The sequence below is a fragment of the Mixophyes fleayi genome, chromosome 8, assembly GCF_038048845.1.
Source record: "Mixophyes fleayi isolate aMixFle1 chromosome 8, aMixFle1.hap1, whole genome shotgun sequence".
Lineage (NCBI taxonomy): Eukaryota > Metazoa > Chordata > Amphibia > Anura > Limnodynastidae > Mixophyes > Mixophyes fleayi.
Genome location: NC_134409.1, coordinates 133,177,420 through 133,192,479, shown reverse-complemented (window position 1 = coordinate 133,192,479; position 15,060 = coordinate 133,177,420). Strand labels below are relative to the sequence as shown.

The window sequence follows — 15,060 nt, the reverse complement described above, 5'->3', positions numbered from 1 at the left end:
AGTGCGATCAATACAACAGACAGCATTTGAATCGCTCAACATGACAAACTCATTCAATTTAATTTAAAGCTATGGTTATCAAAAATCTAAAAAGAACAAATTCTATACATATCAGTGCAATAACAACAAGTATAACTAACAGCTTCCAAATGCTAAATAGATAAAATCTTAAATAGAGAGGTGTTGCTGGTAACTTCATATACTATCATGAGTGAACAAACCCCACAAATGTGAGCTAGAGTTTGAGGACAGGGAAAAAATAGTAATATATAATCCTGTGCAGCAGTAGTGGGAAGTTATAAAGTTATAAATTGGAGCTCTAATAATACACACTGTGGTTAGTGCAGTCACTATATGACAGCGCAGGACAAACCTGATTCATACTGAAAGTGAAATACTTTTAGTCCCAGAGCATTTCTGTACATATGACTAAACGTAACACAAGAACTGAACAATGTCGCAATAATAACGAAACTATGTCTTATCATCCCAAAACATTTCTAGTCCCTTAAAGAATGAGGAAACAGAACAGTTTACTTCAGTGATAATAATGTTGTAGCTGTAGTATACCAGTAATCATTACAAACAACAGCAGCAGGGTAATCTGTTCAACCCCCAAGCAGTTTCCCCTATACACCCCTCACAGCAGTATAATATCACCCACCCTGGACTCAGCTACATACCCCCCCCCAGTCCCACACCAGCCATCTGTATAATATCCCCCCACCCCCCAGACTCACACTGGTCTCCTCTATATAGTCCCAGTCCCACACCAGGCATCTGTATAATATCCCCCCACCCCCACACTGGTCTCCTATATATAGTCCCAGTCCCACACCAGCCATCTGTATAATATCTCCCCACCCCCCAGACTCACACTGGTCTCCTCTATATAGTCCCAGTCCCACACCAGGCATCTGTATAATATCCCCCCACCCCCCAGACCCCAGACCCACACTGGTCTCCTATATATAGTCCCAGTCCCACACCAGCCATCCGTATAATATCCCCCCACCCCCCAGACTCACACTGGTCTCCTCTATATAGTCCCAGTCCCACACCAGCCATCTGTATAATATCCCCCCACCCCCACACTGGTCTATCCTTATATACCCCCAGTACCACACCAGCCATCTGTATATTATCACCCCACCCCCACACTGGTCTCGCCTATATAGTCCCAGTACCACACCAGCCATCTGTATATCCCCCACCCTGGACTCAAGGCTTATTCCCCAATATATCATATGTATCCTCATATCTGTGTTACTGCATATGTCCTGGTACCTGTGTGAGACCAGAGGGCAGGAACCAGTATTATTTCCCAATATATCATCATCATCATCATCATCATTTATTTATATAGCGCCACTGATTCCGCAGCGCTGTACAGAGAACTCATTCACATCTGTCCCTGCCCCATTGGAGCTTACAGTCTAAATTCCCTAATATAGACACACACTCACACAGACAGACAGACAGGTAGAGACTAGGGTCAATTTTTGATAGCAGCCAATTAACCTACTAGTATGTTTTTGGAGTGTGGGAGGAAACCGGAGCACCTGGAGGAAACCCACGCAAACACAGGGAGAACATACAAACTCCACACAGATAAGGCCATGGTTGGGAATTGAACTCATGACCCCAGTGCTGTGAGGCAGAAGTGCTACCACTTCGCCACCGTGCTGCCCACGGTATCATATATGTATCCTCTTATCTGTGTTACTGCATATGTCCTGGTACCTGTGTGAGACCATCATCATCACCATTTATTTATATAGCGCCACTGCTTCTGCAGCGCTGTACAGAGAACTCACTCACATCAGTCCCTGCTTCATTGGAGATTAGAGTTTAAATTCACACACACACACACACACACACACACACACACACTTCAATTTTGAAAGCAGCCAATTAACCTACTAGTATGTTTTTTTGGAGTGTGGGAGGAAATGGGAGCACCAAGAGGAAAACCACACAAAGACGGGGAGAACATACAAACTCCACACAGATAAGACCATTTCTCTGGAACAACCTCCACTCCACTTCCTTTATCAGTTGGAGTACCACAAGGCTCAGCCCTAGGTCCTCTGCTATTCTCTATCTACACCACTTCTCTTGGAAAACTAATAAGCTCCTTTGGATTTCAGTATCATCTCTATGCGGATGATACACAAATCTATCTATCCTCTCCTGATCTTTCGCCATCTGTGTTGTCTCGCGTTACTGACAGTCTTTCTGACATTTCATCTTGGATGTCTTCTCGCCAACTCAAACTCAATCTTTCAAAAACTGAAGTAATAATATTCCCACCCAACAAAAGAAGCTTCCTGCCTGACCTTTCTATTTCTATTGACAACATGACCATAAATCCCTAGCTTGCGGGGTGGGATTTATGGTCCTCTAGTCTTCAAACCTTCAAGTGTTCTCTGAAACCCCACCTCTTCAGACAAGCTTATAATATTCTTCAACCAACATCTTAATCTCTCTAGGTTACCCTATTACTGTAGAGGATGGTAATACACAGCTAACACCAGACAACAACCCTCTGACCAACATAGTTGTGTAACTGATCACACAGCCCACCAAAACTTTACATTTTAGCTGGACCAATGTGCAATATGATGTAGCACGTGCCCTTGTGTATCAAACCATTGTCCTATAGATTGTAAGCTTGCGAGCAGGGCCCCCTTACCTCTACGTATGTATTACCCAGTATTGTTTTATTAATATTCCCAATTGTAAAGCGCTACAGAATCTGCTGGAGCTATATATATATATATATATATATATATGTGATCATGACACACTGAGCCACTATCTAATGAATATTAATGAAGGCTAATATATTTCAAGGCATTTCTAATAAGTAGATATGTTAAATGCATTCACAATCTCCCCCCTCCCCTACATAGCCCCCAACCACACAGCCGGGCTCTATGGACATGTCGAGCTTCCCGCCATGAACTATGGGAAGTCTGTATTACCATACACCCGCCCCTTACCATACACATACTACTGAGATAGGGCGGGGCTCATGCAAATTAATTGTTTATCTCGGGAACTGTGGGAAGTCTGTATTATCATAGATCCACCCCTTTCCCTATGCATATTACTGACACGGGGGCGGGGTTCATGCAAACGAAGAGATTTTCGCGGGAACAGTGGTAAGTCCGTATTACCATAGACCCGCTCCCTTTCCCTATACTTCGTACTGGCACGGGGGCGGAGCTCATGTAAATCAGGAGATTTTCGCGGGTTTGGGGGAGGTCACGTGGTGTTTTCGCGCCAAGCCGGTGGAAGGAGAAAGTCGAGCAGCGAGACCATGGCGGTGAGTGCGATCAGACAGCGGCCCGGTAACCGGGCTGTCCCGGTGTCATCTCTGCCTGAACTGTGCATTAAGTTTACGTCTGGCTTTAGACAGCCTGTGCTCGTCAGCTGTTGTGGAACTATAAGTCTCAGCATGCCGCATGTGTCAGAGGTTTTAGATGCACAATAGCTGGAGTGTCCCGGGTTGTACAGTGTATCACAGGGCTGATGTGAGGGTATATACGTGTATACATTATATTATATGTATAATACTCTGTCTGGCTTCTGGAGCTCATTACATGCTCCCTGATTCTCTCTCTCTGGCTCCCACGTGTCTGCAGGATTTATCTTAAAAAAAAAAGTGAATTTTTAAAATAACTTGTCATAAGTATTGTTGCACAGAAGGAGCAGCATCTGGTCATTTAAAACTATACCTTTTTAAATGTTCTGTTTCTAAAGTTCAAATGTCCAATAAAAATGTTTCCTATTGGGATGGATTGCTGCATTTGGTGACATGTGCCTTGTTCTGTAACCTAAATGTGTAGATGCTTTAAAAGACTGTGCATGATATGTTTTTCTGCTGTGGGTAGGGCAGTTGAGTTGTTTCATCACTATTTATTAATATATAGCGCCACTGATTCTGCAGCGCTGTACAGAGAACTCATTCACATCAGTCGCTGCCCCATTGGGGCTTACAGTCTAAATTCCCTAACACACACACACGGGTGAATTTTGATAGGTTAATTGGCTGCTATCAGTATGTTTTTGGGATGTGGGAGGAAACCGGAGCACCCGGAGGAAACCCACGCAAACACGGGGAGAACATACAAACTCCACACAGATAAGGCCATGGTCGGGAATCAAGCTAATTGCCCCAGTGCTGTGAGGCAGAAGTGCTAACCTCTGAGCCACTGTGCTGCTCATTAGTCATAAATTTTGACCTGCCTGATAAATGAGCTAATTGAATCTGTTCTCCAAATTGTGTGTATGTTTGTGTGTGTATGTATGTGTATATATATATATATATATATATATATATATATATATATTTATAATGCAAGGGCCCAAATAATTACTTAGCTGGGGTGTTGTTTTGCACCTGCTACTACCCAGCGTGAGCAAGCTGGATAGTTATGTTACCCCTTCCAAAATTGTGGCCAAAGACTACTGCTAAACCAGAGGTGTTGTGATTTGGAGCTGCTGTGTCTTACATTGAAGTAAAATTTAGCAGAATTGAACAGCTGATAAATCAGTAAGTAAATTGAAAATGAAAAAGTATGACATCTGACACCTTAAGCTTTATAGCAGACTGATCACATTATTTTTGCGTTACAGGATTCTTCTGAGTCATTCAACATTGCTACAAGCCCCAGAACAGGATCCAGACGTGGGGATGCGCTGACTTCTAGCCCTGGCCGGGATCTTCCCCCTTTTGAGGATGAGTCGGACGGTCTTTTGGGGGATGAAGTTCTCCCGGTGGACGAGGAGGAAGATGGGGAGGAGCTCATTGGCGATGGCATGGAAAGGTGCAAAACTTTATTCATAGTATTTATTCCACACTGCTTAGTTGATTTGAACATTGCCTCATCTACATTAGGCAAACAATAATGTTCTTTGTTTAATCTGTTTTTTTCTGGTTTTCAGGGATTATCGCCCCATCTCTGAGCTGGACATATATGAAGCGGAAGGCTTGGATGATGAAGACGTTGATGACCTAACCGCCAGTCAGAGGGACGCTGCGGAACAGGCCATGAGAGTGCGAGATCGAGAGACGGGCCGCGATTTGGGACGTATGCGCAGGGGGCTTCTTTACGGTATGTTTTAACGCACTGTCGTTTGTGTTGCTACTCCTGGCAAAACCATAGTGAGGGTTGTAGTCCAAGGGCTGGAAAGCGCCAAGTTTCCAATGCATACACTACATCTATTACACTCATTAACCTAACCACGAAATGAGATGTTTGCCCAAATTTAATAAAAATAATGCAAGCCTCCCAGGGATCAGTGCCTGGTCTCTCTATGGAATCATGCACATGCAACTTAAGCTGGGTACACACTACGGGGTTTTTGTCCAGTCGGCTCCACCAGCCGACATACAACCGCTTATTCGAAAGTGGGGTCAGTGTGCGTAGTGACACCATGGTCGAAAGTCTGCCCAAATGGAAGCTTGTGGCCTCACTTGGTTGGTCGCACCGTTCAATATTTTCCTTCCAATCTCCTTTCCATTGTGTAGTGTGTATAAATTTCCAACCGATCCATGACAATCCTCCGATACTTCATCGACCTGGGGCTCCGTTGGGGCCGTGTATATGTAAGTTTGTGATGCCTGTACCAGTCCCACCTGGTGCGGTATCTGCACATCACCGACTTGTGTTTTGTATAGATGTGTATCGCACCTGTCTGGTTGCAGACCATTACACTTGTGTAAAGCACGTGTGTTATCACACTTTGCATCTATATTGGGAACCTATTCATATTTTCTGTTTATAAACCTATACCTTTATAAAATATTAAACTTGAAAAGTCTACATTAGTCTACACAAGTCTATAAAATAGTCTACACACACACATACTGTTTCGGAAGATGATTTCTCACAAATACGTAGAGAACATACAAACTCCACACAGGTAGGGCCATGGTGGCAATTGAACTGATGACTGCAGCACAATGAAACAGCAATGCTAACCATAGTGCTACCTTGCCCATTCAGACCACCCATGAAATTAGTCTTCTAGACACACAGCTGCTTTGTGTAGGAAACTGTAAAAGTGCCCACTGAAGTTTCCAGTAACATGGTAATCTTTCTTGTGTTTGTTCAAGTCTATCAGCAGAAAATAAAGTTTTCTAAATCCCACGATGTAGAAACAGACTCTCCGTTTATTCCATAACTAGATAGTGACGATGAGGAGGAGGACCGGCCCGCACGGAAACGAAGGCTGGCCGAGCGTGCCGCAGAGGGCGTCCCGGATGAAGACGAAGAAATGATTGAAAGCATAGAAAATCTGGAGGACATGAAGGGCCACTCGGTGAGAGAGTGGGTGTCCATGGCTGCCACCCGCTTGGAGATCTACCATCGATTCAAAAACTTCCTGAGGACCCACGTAGACGAGCATGGACACAATGTCTTCAAAGAGAAGATCAGCGATATGTGTAAAGGTAAGGCTTCTTCTGTGTCCGGCCGACTGATCCCCTGTGCGTTCCATTAAAATATTTACAGGAGGTAGGCTGTAAGATGCAACATATTTGCACATGCAAATGACCTGATTTCTTCCTGGTCCAGACAACAAAGAAAGCCTGGCGGTAAACTATGAAGACCTGGCCGCCCGTGAGCATGTCTTGGCTTATTTCCTGCCGGAAGCCCCTGCCGAAATGTTGAAGATTTTTGATGAGGCCGCCAAGGAGGTGGTGTTAGTTATGTACCCCAAGTATGACCGCATCGCCCGTGAGATTCACGTCCGGATCTCTCACCTCCCACTTGTGGAAGAGCTGAGATCGCTCAGGTATATAACAAACATAACTCTTCTATCATCAAAGGGGCATCTTAAGAATTTCATATGGTTTAGTATTGCGTACATAGCCTATTTTTTATATAATATATATATATATATATATATGTGTGTGTGTGTGAGAGATTTGTTAATTTGCAGCCTGCTAATGTCTCCTTTTCGCTCCCATCAGGCAGCTGCATCTGAATCAGCTGATCCGGACCAGCGGCGTGGTGACCTGCTGTACTGGGGTCTTGCCGCAACTCAGCATGGTCAAATACAACTGTAACAAGTGTAATTTCATCCTGGGGCCTTTCTTCCAGTCTCAGAACCAGGAGGTGAAGCCCGGTTCTTGTCCCGAGTGTCAGTCCCTTGGACCGTTTGAGATCAACATGGAGGAGGTTGGTCGTTTTTGTATGTTGTGGGCTTTTGGGTAGTGCATCATAATGTGTCGTCTTATTGTAACGTCTCCAGAAATGACATGATCGGTCTTTGCAGTTCTCCGCTAACAGCTGTGTGTCCTAATAAGAGCTTGAACTGTGACCTCTGTGGTTCTCGCTGTCTTGCAAAAATCTTTGATTGTTTTTTTTCAGTAACTGAGGAGGGAGAGCTGGGTTCATTCTCTTAAATGCCAACCGTAATTGTGCCACTTACATTTATCTCATCTGCCTTTTTCCAGACTGTGTACCAGAACTATCAGCGTATCACTATACAGGAGAGTCCTGGGAAAGTAGCAGCTGGTCGGCTTCCTCGCTCCAAAGATGCCGTTCTCCTCGCAGACTTGGTGGACAGCTGTAAACCAGGGGATGAAATAGTAAGTGCAGTGTGAATCTGATCTTTGATGTCCAGGCACATGGCAGGAAACTTCTCATAGGAAGAATAGTTCAGTCTGCATAAAATAGTATAGAAATGTCTCTAACAAAGAACATTAGACCCGGTAATACTGTCACATCTGTGCAGTAAAGTAGAACCTGAGTTTGTCTCTTTAATGCTGCTTTGGAGTAAGTGTAACCTATTTTGTATGACAGGAGCTGACCGGTATCTACCACAACAACTATGATGGATCCCTCAACACAGCCAGCGGTTTCCCCGTATTTGCCACCGTTATTATGGCCAATCACATCACTAAGAAAGATGACAAAGTGGCGGTGGGAGAACTGACGGACGAGGACGTTAAATCCATCGTGGCGCTTTCTAAAGATGAACGTATTGGAGAGAAGGTGAGGTGACCAGTTAGTGGAATCATCTGGTCCTTCCGTAGTCAAAACCGGTCAACCTAATTTGTTGTTTGAACCTGCCAATAACCAGTCTCCATCTTTCTCCTTGAAGATCTTCGCAAGCATGGCTCCATCCATCTATGGACATGAGGACATCAAGAGAGGCTTAGCGCTGGCTTTGTTTGGAGGAGAGCCTAAGAATCCAGGTGTGTACAAGAAGAAATACACAATATTAGTGTGTCCTATTAACAAAAGAGGGCATAAGGACACTTGGCTTAAAAAAAAAAAAATGTAAACTTTGGTTTTTGTTGGTCTGTGACAGGAGGTAAACACAAAGTGCGTGGGGACATAAACGTCCTCCTGTGCGGTGACCCAGGGACGGCGAAATCCCAATTCCTGAAGTACATCGAGAAAGTCTCCAGCAGAGCCGTATTTACCACCGGCCAAGGAGCTTCCGCCGTGGGTCTGACCGCCTACGTCCAGCGCCACCCGGTGACCAAGGAATGGACACTGGAAGCCGGAGCCCTTGTGCTGGCGGACAGGGGCGTGTGCCTGATCGATGAGTTTGACAAGGTTAGCGGCTTCTTAATGATTCACGAACTTGAGGAATGTTGTGCCGCTTAGGAAAAGGATTTTAAACGCTCAGTGTCTTGTGTTCATGGGTTAGATGGGTAACTGAATTCACAGGATGCCAATGTTTGGCTACAAAATCAAAGATAATATCAGTTTTGGGATCAGAACTTAAATATTGTCTTGTTGTAAGGAGAGAATGGCAAACTTATAAATTAATTTCAGAAATTGCTTATTGCAGTTTGCTTGAATATAGCGTGTAATTCACAATTGCTGATATGTTGTAGATGAATGATCAGGACAGGACAAGTATCCACGAAGCCATGGAGCAGCAGAGTATCTCTATCTCCAAGGCCGGTATTGTGACCTCATTACAGGCTCGCTGCACGATCATTGCTGCGTCCAATCCCATAGGTAAACCTTCCCTTCATCTAACTTAACAAGTGCTCTGTCTCATTCCTCTTCCAGAAAGCGCTGCCGCAACTTCTGTTTACACCAGACCGTTTCTTGCTTTTGCAGGTGGTCGCTATGATCCGTCTTTAACCTTTTCCGAAAACGTGGATCTGACTGAGCCCATCGTGTCTCGGTTTGACATCCTGTGTGTGGTGAGAGACACTGTGGATCCTGTTCAGGTACTGCACTGTTTACGCCCAGAGACTGCTCCGTATTTCAGGATTTTCAGAATGGAAACGTTAATTTTAGTACAAGTACTCCGTCATATTGGTTAGATCGTTCTATCGGAAAGCAGAATAATGAGGGTGTCACATTTGTGCTCTTATTCCACAGCTCTTGTTGCAGACACTTGGCCTATTTCTGGTGTTCTTAAACATTTTGCTGTTGCGACACCAGATGCAAAAAAAAAAAAAAAAAAGTTCAACACACTGAATATGTTGTTCAAATTTTTTTTATTAATCAAGCACAGCCATAACGTACAACTGGTCCCCTCAATGGATGATTTATCATGAAATATTTGTTGTAACTGCCTATACAATAATCTCTGCTATTTATTATATAGGTGATAATACATTACTTAGTAAAATCTAATATAATTTCACCTTGGCCTGTAACTGTGGTTTATGGCTGTGTATTTAGTAATTTCTGCAACCAAAAAAACCCGTCCTTTTGTTTTAGGATGAAATGTTGGCGAGGTTTGTGGTTGGCAGCCATATCAAGCATCACCCAAGCAATAAAGATATGGTCAATGGAGATGGGGAAGAGCTCGTTTTGCCCAATACGTTTGGGGTAGATCCGCTGCCTCAGGAGGTGCTGAAGAAATACATCATATACGCCAAGGAGAAGGTTCACCCCAAACTGAACCAGATGGACCAGGACAAGGTGGCCAAGATGTACAGTGATCTCAGGAAGGAGTCCATGGTGAGTGGTATTTAAATGTCATTCTGTTGTATTACATCTTTCCTCCACTAGATGGTGCTGTGTTCCAATTCTGGTTTTGAATACACTGTTGCACTCACAAGTAAAATTCACTGTTAAATCTCACACTGTGTTTAACGTGGACTTTTGCATGTTCATCTGTTGAATAACCCGTATGTCCCTTGTCCCCTGCAGGCGACCGGCAGTATTCCCATCACCGTGCGACACATTGAATCGATGATTCGCATGGCAGAGGCCCATGCTCGCATGCACCTGAGAGACTATGTGGTGGAGGATGATGTGAACATGGCTATAAGGGTGATGCTGGAGAGTTTCATAGATACGCAGAAATTCAGCGTCATGAGGAGCATGCGGAAGGTCAGTACCTGCTAGTATTTCCCCGTTTCATGGAAAAGCTAAAATCTTCCGTTGCTGACTTGAATGATCTTTCGGCGTTGTGTAGACCAAACTACTCCTACCCCAATCAGCATGGCGTGGTAGCTCTCGTCCCTGGTTCGCAAGTGGATTAATGATCAGATGACATCAAATTGGTTCAACCAATGCTTAATGCACACTATGCGTTTGAAAGGGAATCGACAAAATGCACACTGTTCAAGGTCCGAGAAGCAGATCTTTACCAGGTTTATCCCAAACAAAACTGCCTTTTGTCTTCCGGCCTAGAAAGAGGGATTATGGATATGGATAGGTTACCAAGTTTCAACATGGTTCATAAAGTTGCCTTTGATTCACTATTCTCTTTCCATATACTGTGATTCCATTGGTGGTCTGCAGGCCGTGTTAAAAAGGTTAAGGTGCATATGTTCACTTTCAGTAAGTAGGCTGTATCCACAAATGGACGGTGTGTTGTATAATTTGTCTGCACAGAACCATCTTCCTTGGCAGTTTTGTGTCCAGACTCACTAGTAGCACTGTATTAGAATCTGGACCAATACAGCTTGATAAAAATGAACAGAAGACTTAAATGTCTCTTCCCACAACACATTACATACAACATCTTATTTTACTTGCAATGTGAGAATGTTGAATTGTGCGGAACGGGATAGCTTTATATTGGTTGGCTATTAAACACTGGTATATAAATGTGGTGATACTGGTTGTGTAGACCATTTACCAATAGAAGTAATTCATTTCTCGGGACCTAATGATTAGTGGTCTTTGTTCACAAACCAGCTTGTAATATAATTATTCTTGTAAACTGCTGTTTAGTTAGAATGAGCACATGTAGAGTATTAATGTGAATTTTCTGTCTTCAATAGACCTTTGCCCGGTACTTGTCGTTCAGAAGAGACAACAATGAGCTGCTCCTGTTCATCCTAAAACAGCTTGTGGCTGAGCAGGTGACGTATCAGCGGAACAGATACGGGGCGCAGCAGGACGCCATAGAGGTGTCTGAGAAAGATCTTGTAGACAAGGTGAGTTTGTCACAGAATTAGGTCTAACTTGAGCAGTGGGAATTGTATAACTCTATTTATTGTGACATTCATCAAGGTGGTGTTCATGCTGGTTTCTCCCAGTTCTGCTGAGTCTGCCCTTCAGATGGGTGATTGGTTTTATCTGACTTGTGAAATATGGACGTGTTGCTCTAATAATGTTCATGCTTCACATCTCCCACCTGCAAGCTGGTAGTAATGTGTGAGAACCTGATGGCTGGAAGATAAAGGGAGAGCTGCAAATATATCTTCATTTAGGAGTGTTTTTGTGGGGTTTTGTGAGACCTTCTAGGATATTACCCCCACACTGTAGTTGGACAATCTGGTCAGAAGTTACTAAACCAGAGGCCAATCGCTCTGCCCAGTGGTCTCTGTTAGAGGGCACCTGTCCGTTAGTGTAAGGCAGAGCCGTTACTTAGAATTCTAGCGCCTGGGGTGAGAAAGACAAATGCCGCCCCCCTAGCCCTCAATTTTAACCAAATTAACCTAAAATATTCCTAAATTGCGCAACCCCCTTCAGCGTTGCGCCCTGGGCAGTCGCCCTAGTTGCGGCCCTGGTGTAAGGAGGGTGTTCTGCATGTTCAGATCAACTCTGTGAGGTCTCTCACTCTGGTCAGTACCTTCCAAAATATCCTGTACAAGGCTCTGTCTTTATAAAGTCACCCATCCGAACCACCAAATCCATCCTCTGCACAAATGTGCACTGGAATGTATACCATCCTGCCACCTTTTTATAAAACCACTCATCCAAACACCAGTTTGGGTTGTATTTAAGCTGACTATATGAGGGGGAAGCACTTTCCTAAATGCAGTTTGTGGTGGAGCGAGCAGATAAGCAATTTTGCTATTGCTGGTTACAGATTACTCTAAAGTATATTTATTGAAAGCTTTGTTGTGCTCTGTATTAAACATCTCCGGTCTCCTGTTCTAGGCTCGGCAGATAAACATCCACAACCTCTCTGCGTTCTACGACAGCGAACTGTTCAAGATGAACAGATTCGTGCACGATGTGAAGAAAAAGCTGATTATCCAGCAGTTCTGAGCCTGCATCTTCTACGGGAACGAGAGGACATGGACAATTGGAGATCTCCCTTTTCCCTCGTCATGGACTGATTGAGGTTTCTTGGCAAACCCGCTGCTTTTGCAGCTGATGAACTGAGGGGTGAAAGCTGAGTCTGATGGTGGATGTGGTCAAATACTGACAGAATGACTGATACTAGAACCTAGATGTTGTATTGACGGCTTCGATACCAGCGCCAAATCAACCCTATACATAGTACCGTGAATTCTAGTTTACCTTCATTATTGTAAGCCTGGATCAGTGGTCTTACAGCGACTGTTACTTGTCATGATTAGCCTTCACTGACACCCACGCACAACCATTTCCAAACTTCCCCACGGCAGCCGCGTTGCTCCCCTGGATGTCGCGCTGCCCTATTTTACAAGTGGGTAATTCAGAAAACGACTTCCGCTACAGTGGCCTTTTTGTATATTTGAGAGAAGTGATTTAATGTAATTTTCTAGTGAAATACAAGCAGTTTCCTTGCCAACCTGTTGCATTATTTCCATTATCGGCGTAGGCTGCAGTCATGCTTCAAGGTCTCTGCAGGAGGGTGGGATACAAGTCCTGCCATTGTAGGTTGTATAAAAACACACGTTCAACAGGGAAATCTAAGCTCACAAGTTCGTTCTTTATAGGGGAATATCTATGGATATTATCTTACTATAGGCCAGAGGTGCTCAAACTCGGTCCTCAAGAGCTACCAACAGTTAATGTTTTCAGGATTTCTTTAATCAAGCACAGGTGAGTGTTTTTCTAGGTCAAGTAATTATCTGTTTTTACAGAGACGTCCTGAAAACATGACCTGATGGCAGCTCCTAAGCTCTGAGTTTGAGTACCTCTCTCTTAGGCCAATGATGGAAAAACAGGTTGCAAAATGAGTGTATGATATATTGGTTTGTAATGGGTTACCATAAGCTGGGGAAGGGGGGGGTGATCTACAACGAGTGAGAGGTCTTCTACAATTACACATTAGCAGTGTTTGTCTCTGAGATACAAATCTGCTGCTACAAAATAGCTTCACAAGCTTTTAAAATGCAAATTTATTTTTAATCAAGACTTTAAACTTTTTTCTAACCCATCTAGGTCTGGTAAGTTCATGGTAAGACGGCTAGTCATGTAGTGGCATCATGACATATAGGTTTAAGAATAACTGTACAGAAGTCCGTGGGACCTGAGGTCTTCTGTTTACAGAAGAATTGTGTCTAAATTCAGCACCCTGCAGTTCCCCATGCGATGTTAAAACTGTAACGGTTTTGTCATTCTATCTTGTAACTGGTTGTGGTGCTATGAATGGAACGGTAATATACTGGTTATTGTTTGTCTATAGAACTACAGCTCTAGTCAAGCAAGAATGTAAATTGTTTAATATTTGGGGGCGTTGAGCGAACACATGTAGTACTTAAAAAAAAAAAAAAAAAAGCTTTCCGTCTTGAGTGGCGATTTTACCAACGACAGTCTCGCTGAGCATGCAGATTCATGTGTACACACCTAAACCATTTATCTTCAGATCTGTGATCTTCAGCTGTCCTAACCATCTGCTGAAAGGGTCGTGACTCTGTACAGATATCTGCCTACGCTGCTGGGCATGAGTGTGAACACACTGCTACATGTGTTCCGTCATCGTTCCATTCAATTTTTGGGAAGTTTATAAAACCTAATCAACAGAAGCGGTGTGGTTTTGTATGATAAATGATGATCGTGGGAGTGTACACACTAATGCAATATCTGACCAGTCATTTATCGTATGAGCTGCAGGATAATTACATAGGTGTGTCCCCAGCTTTTGGATATAAGACAGTATAAACTCCGTGTCATCTTCCACCTTTGCACACACAGACCATAAATGGAGGATGCTGTAATGGGATGACTGTTGAAGTCTTAATTCGAGACTGGCAGATTGATGTGTGGGTTAAGCTCTGTAAAGACACTAAATAACAGATGGGTAATTAGAGGTGAACTACAACAGAGATTTGCTAAATCAGGTCAAATCTGACATCTGCTGTGGGCTGATTGCTTCCTTGCAGTCTGTCTGGTTATCGGGACGAGACTTTGGTTCTAGAACCAAAACGCTGCGTCTCGGATACAGCTCAGTGGTGCCTCACTGTACCCTAGAGGGGCGGAACTTTCATACAATGGATCCTGCAAACCTAAATGGGTTAGTGCATTTACCATACATGTTTTCAGGGAACACGTGTGTAGCATGCATTGGGAAATGTGTTTGGCTGTAAATGATTTACATAATTGGCAACGGACAAATGTGAAAGTTATTGGTTTTGCTTCTATTAAATTGGAGCTAAAATGAAGAAAAGTAAAGAAGCTCTTTCAGTTAACTCTAAATCATTCAGAGGTTGCTCTCTGCATACTGCCATATAGGTGAAGGTTCACACACATCCCAAATAGCTTATTAAGCAAAGGATAAACGTCGTCCTTAGCAGCAATGGATATGAATGTTAAAGCAAGCGTTAGCTGTTACCCTGTGCTGGCTATACACATAGGAAGCTGACCATTGGCCCAATTGAATGATCAGATCAGATCTGAGAGCAATGTGATCAAACAAATTACGTTGTACAATTGGGCACTGGACTGAACAAGCTAT

At 43.6% G+C, this 15,060-nt stretch overlaps 1 protein-coding gene across 1 annotated transcript; it reads left to right on the top strand.

Annotated features, from left to right (window-relative positions):
* The first annotated feature begins 3,225 nt into the window (after positions 1-3,225).
* On the top strand, positions 3,226-12,951 carry MCM2 (minichromosome maintenance complex component 2). Its single transcript, XM_075183637.1, has 16 exons — positions 3,226-3,331; positions 4,645-4,835; positions 4,954-5,123; positions 6,200-6,463; positions 6,588-6,807; positions 6,986-7,193; positions 7,472-7,606; positions 7,821-8,012; positions 8,122-8,215; positions 8,332-8,582; positions 8,867-8,993; positions 9,099-9,211; positions 9,711-9,953; positions 10,146-10,328; positions 11,228-11,383; positions 12,333-12,951. The coding sequence occupies exons 1-16, from the start codon at positions 3,326-3,328 to the stop codon at positions 12,441-12,443; spliced, it is 2,664 nt and encodes an 887-aa protein (XP_075039738.1). The 5' UTR covers positions 3,226-3,325; the 3' UTR covers positions 12,444-12,951.
* Positions 12,952-15,060: the final 2,109 nt, after the last annotated feature.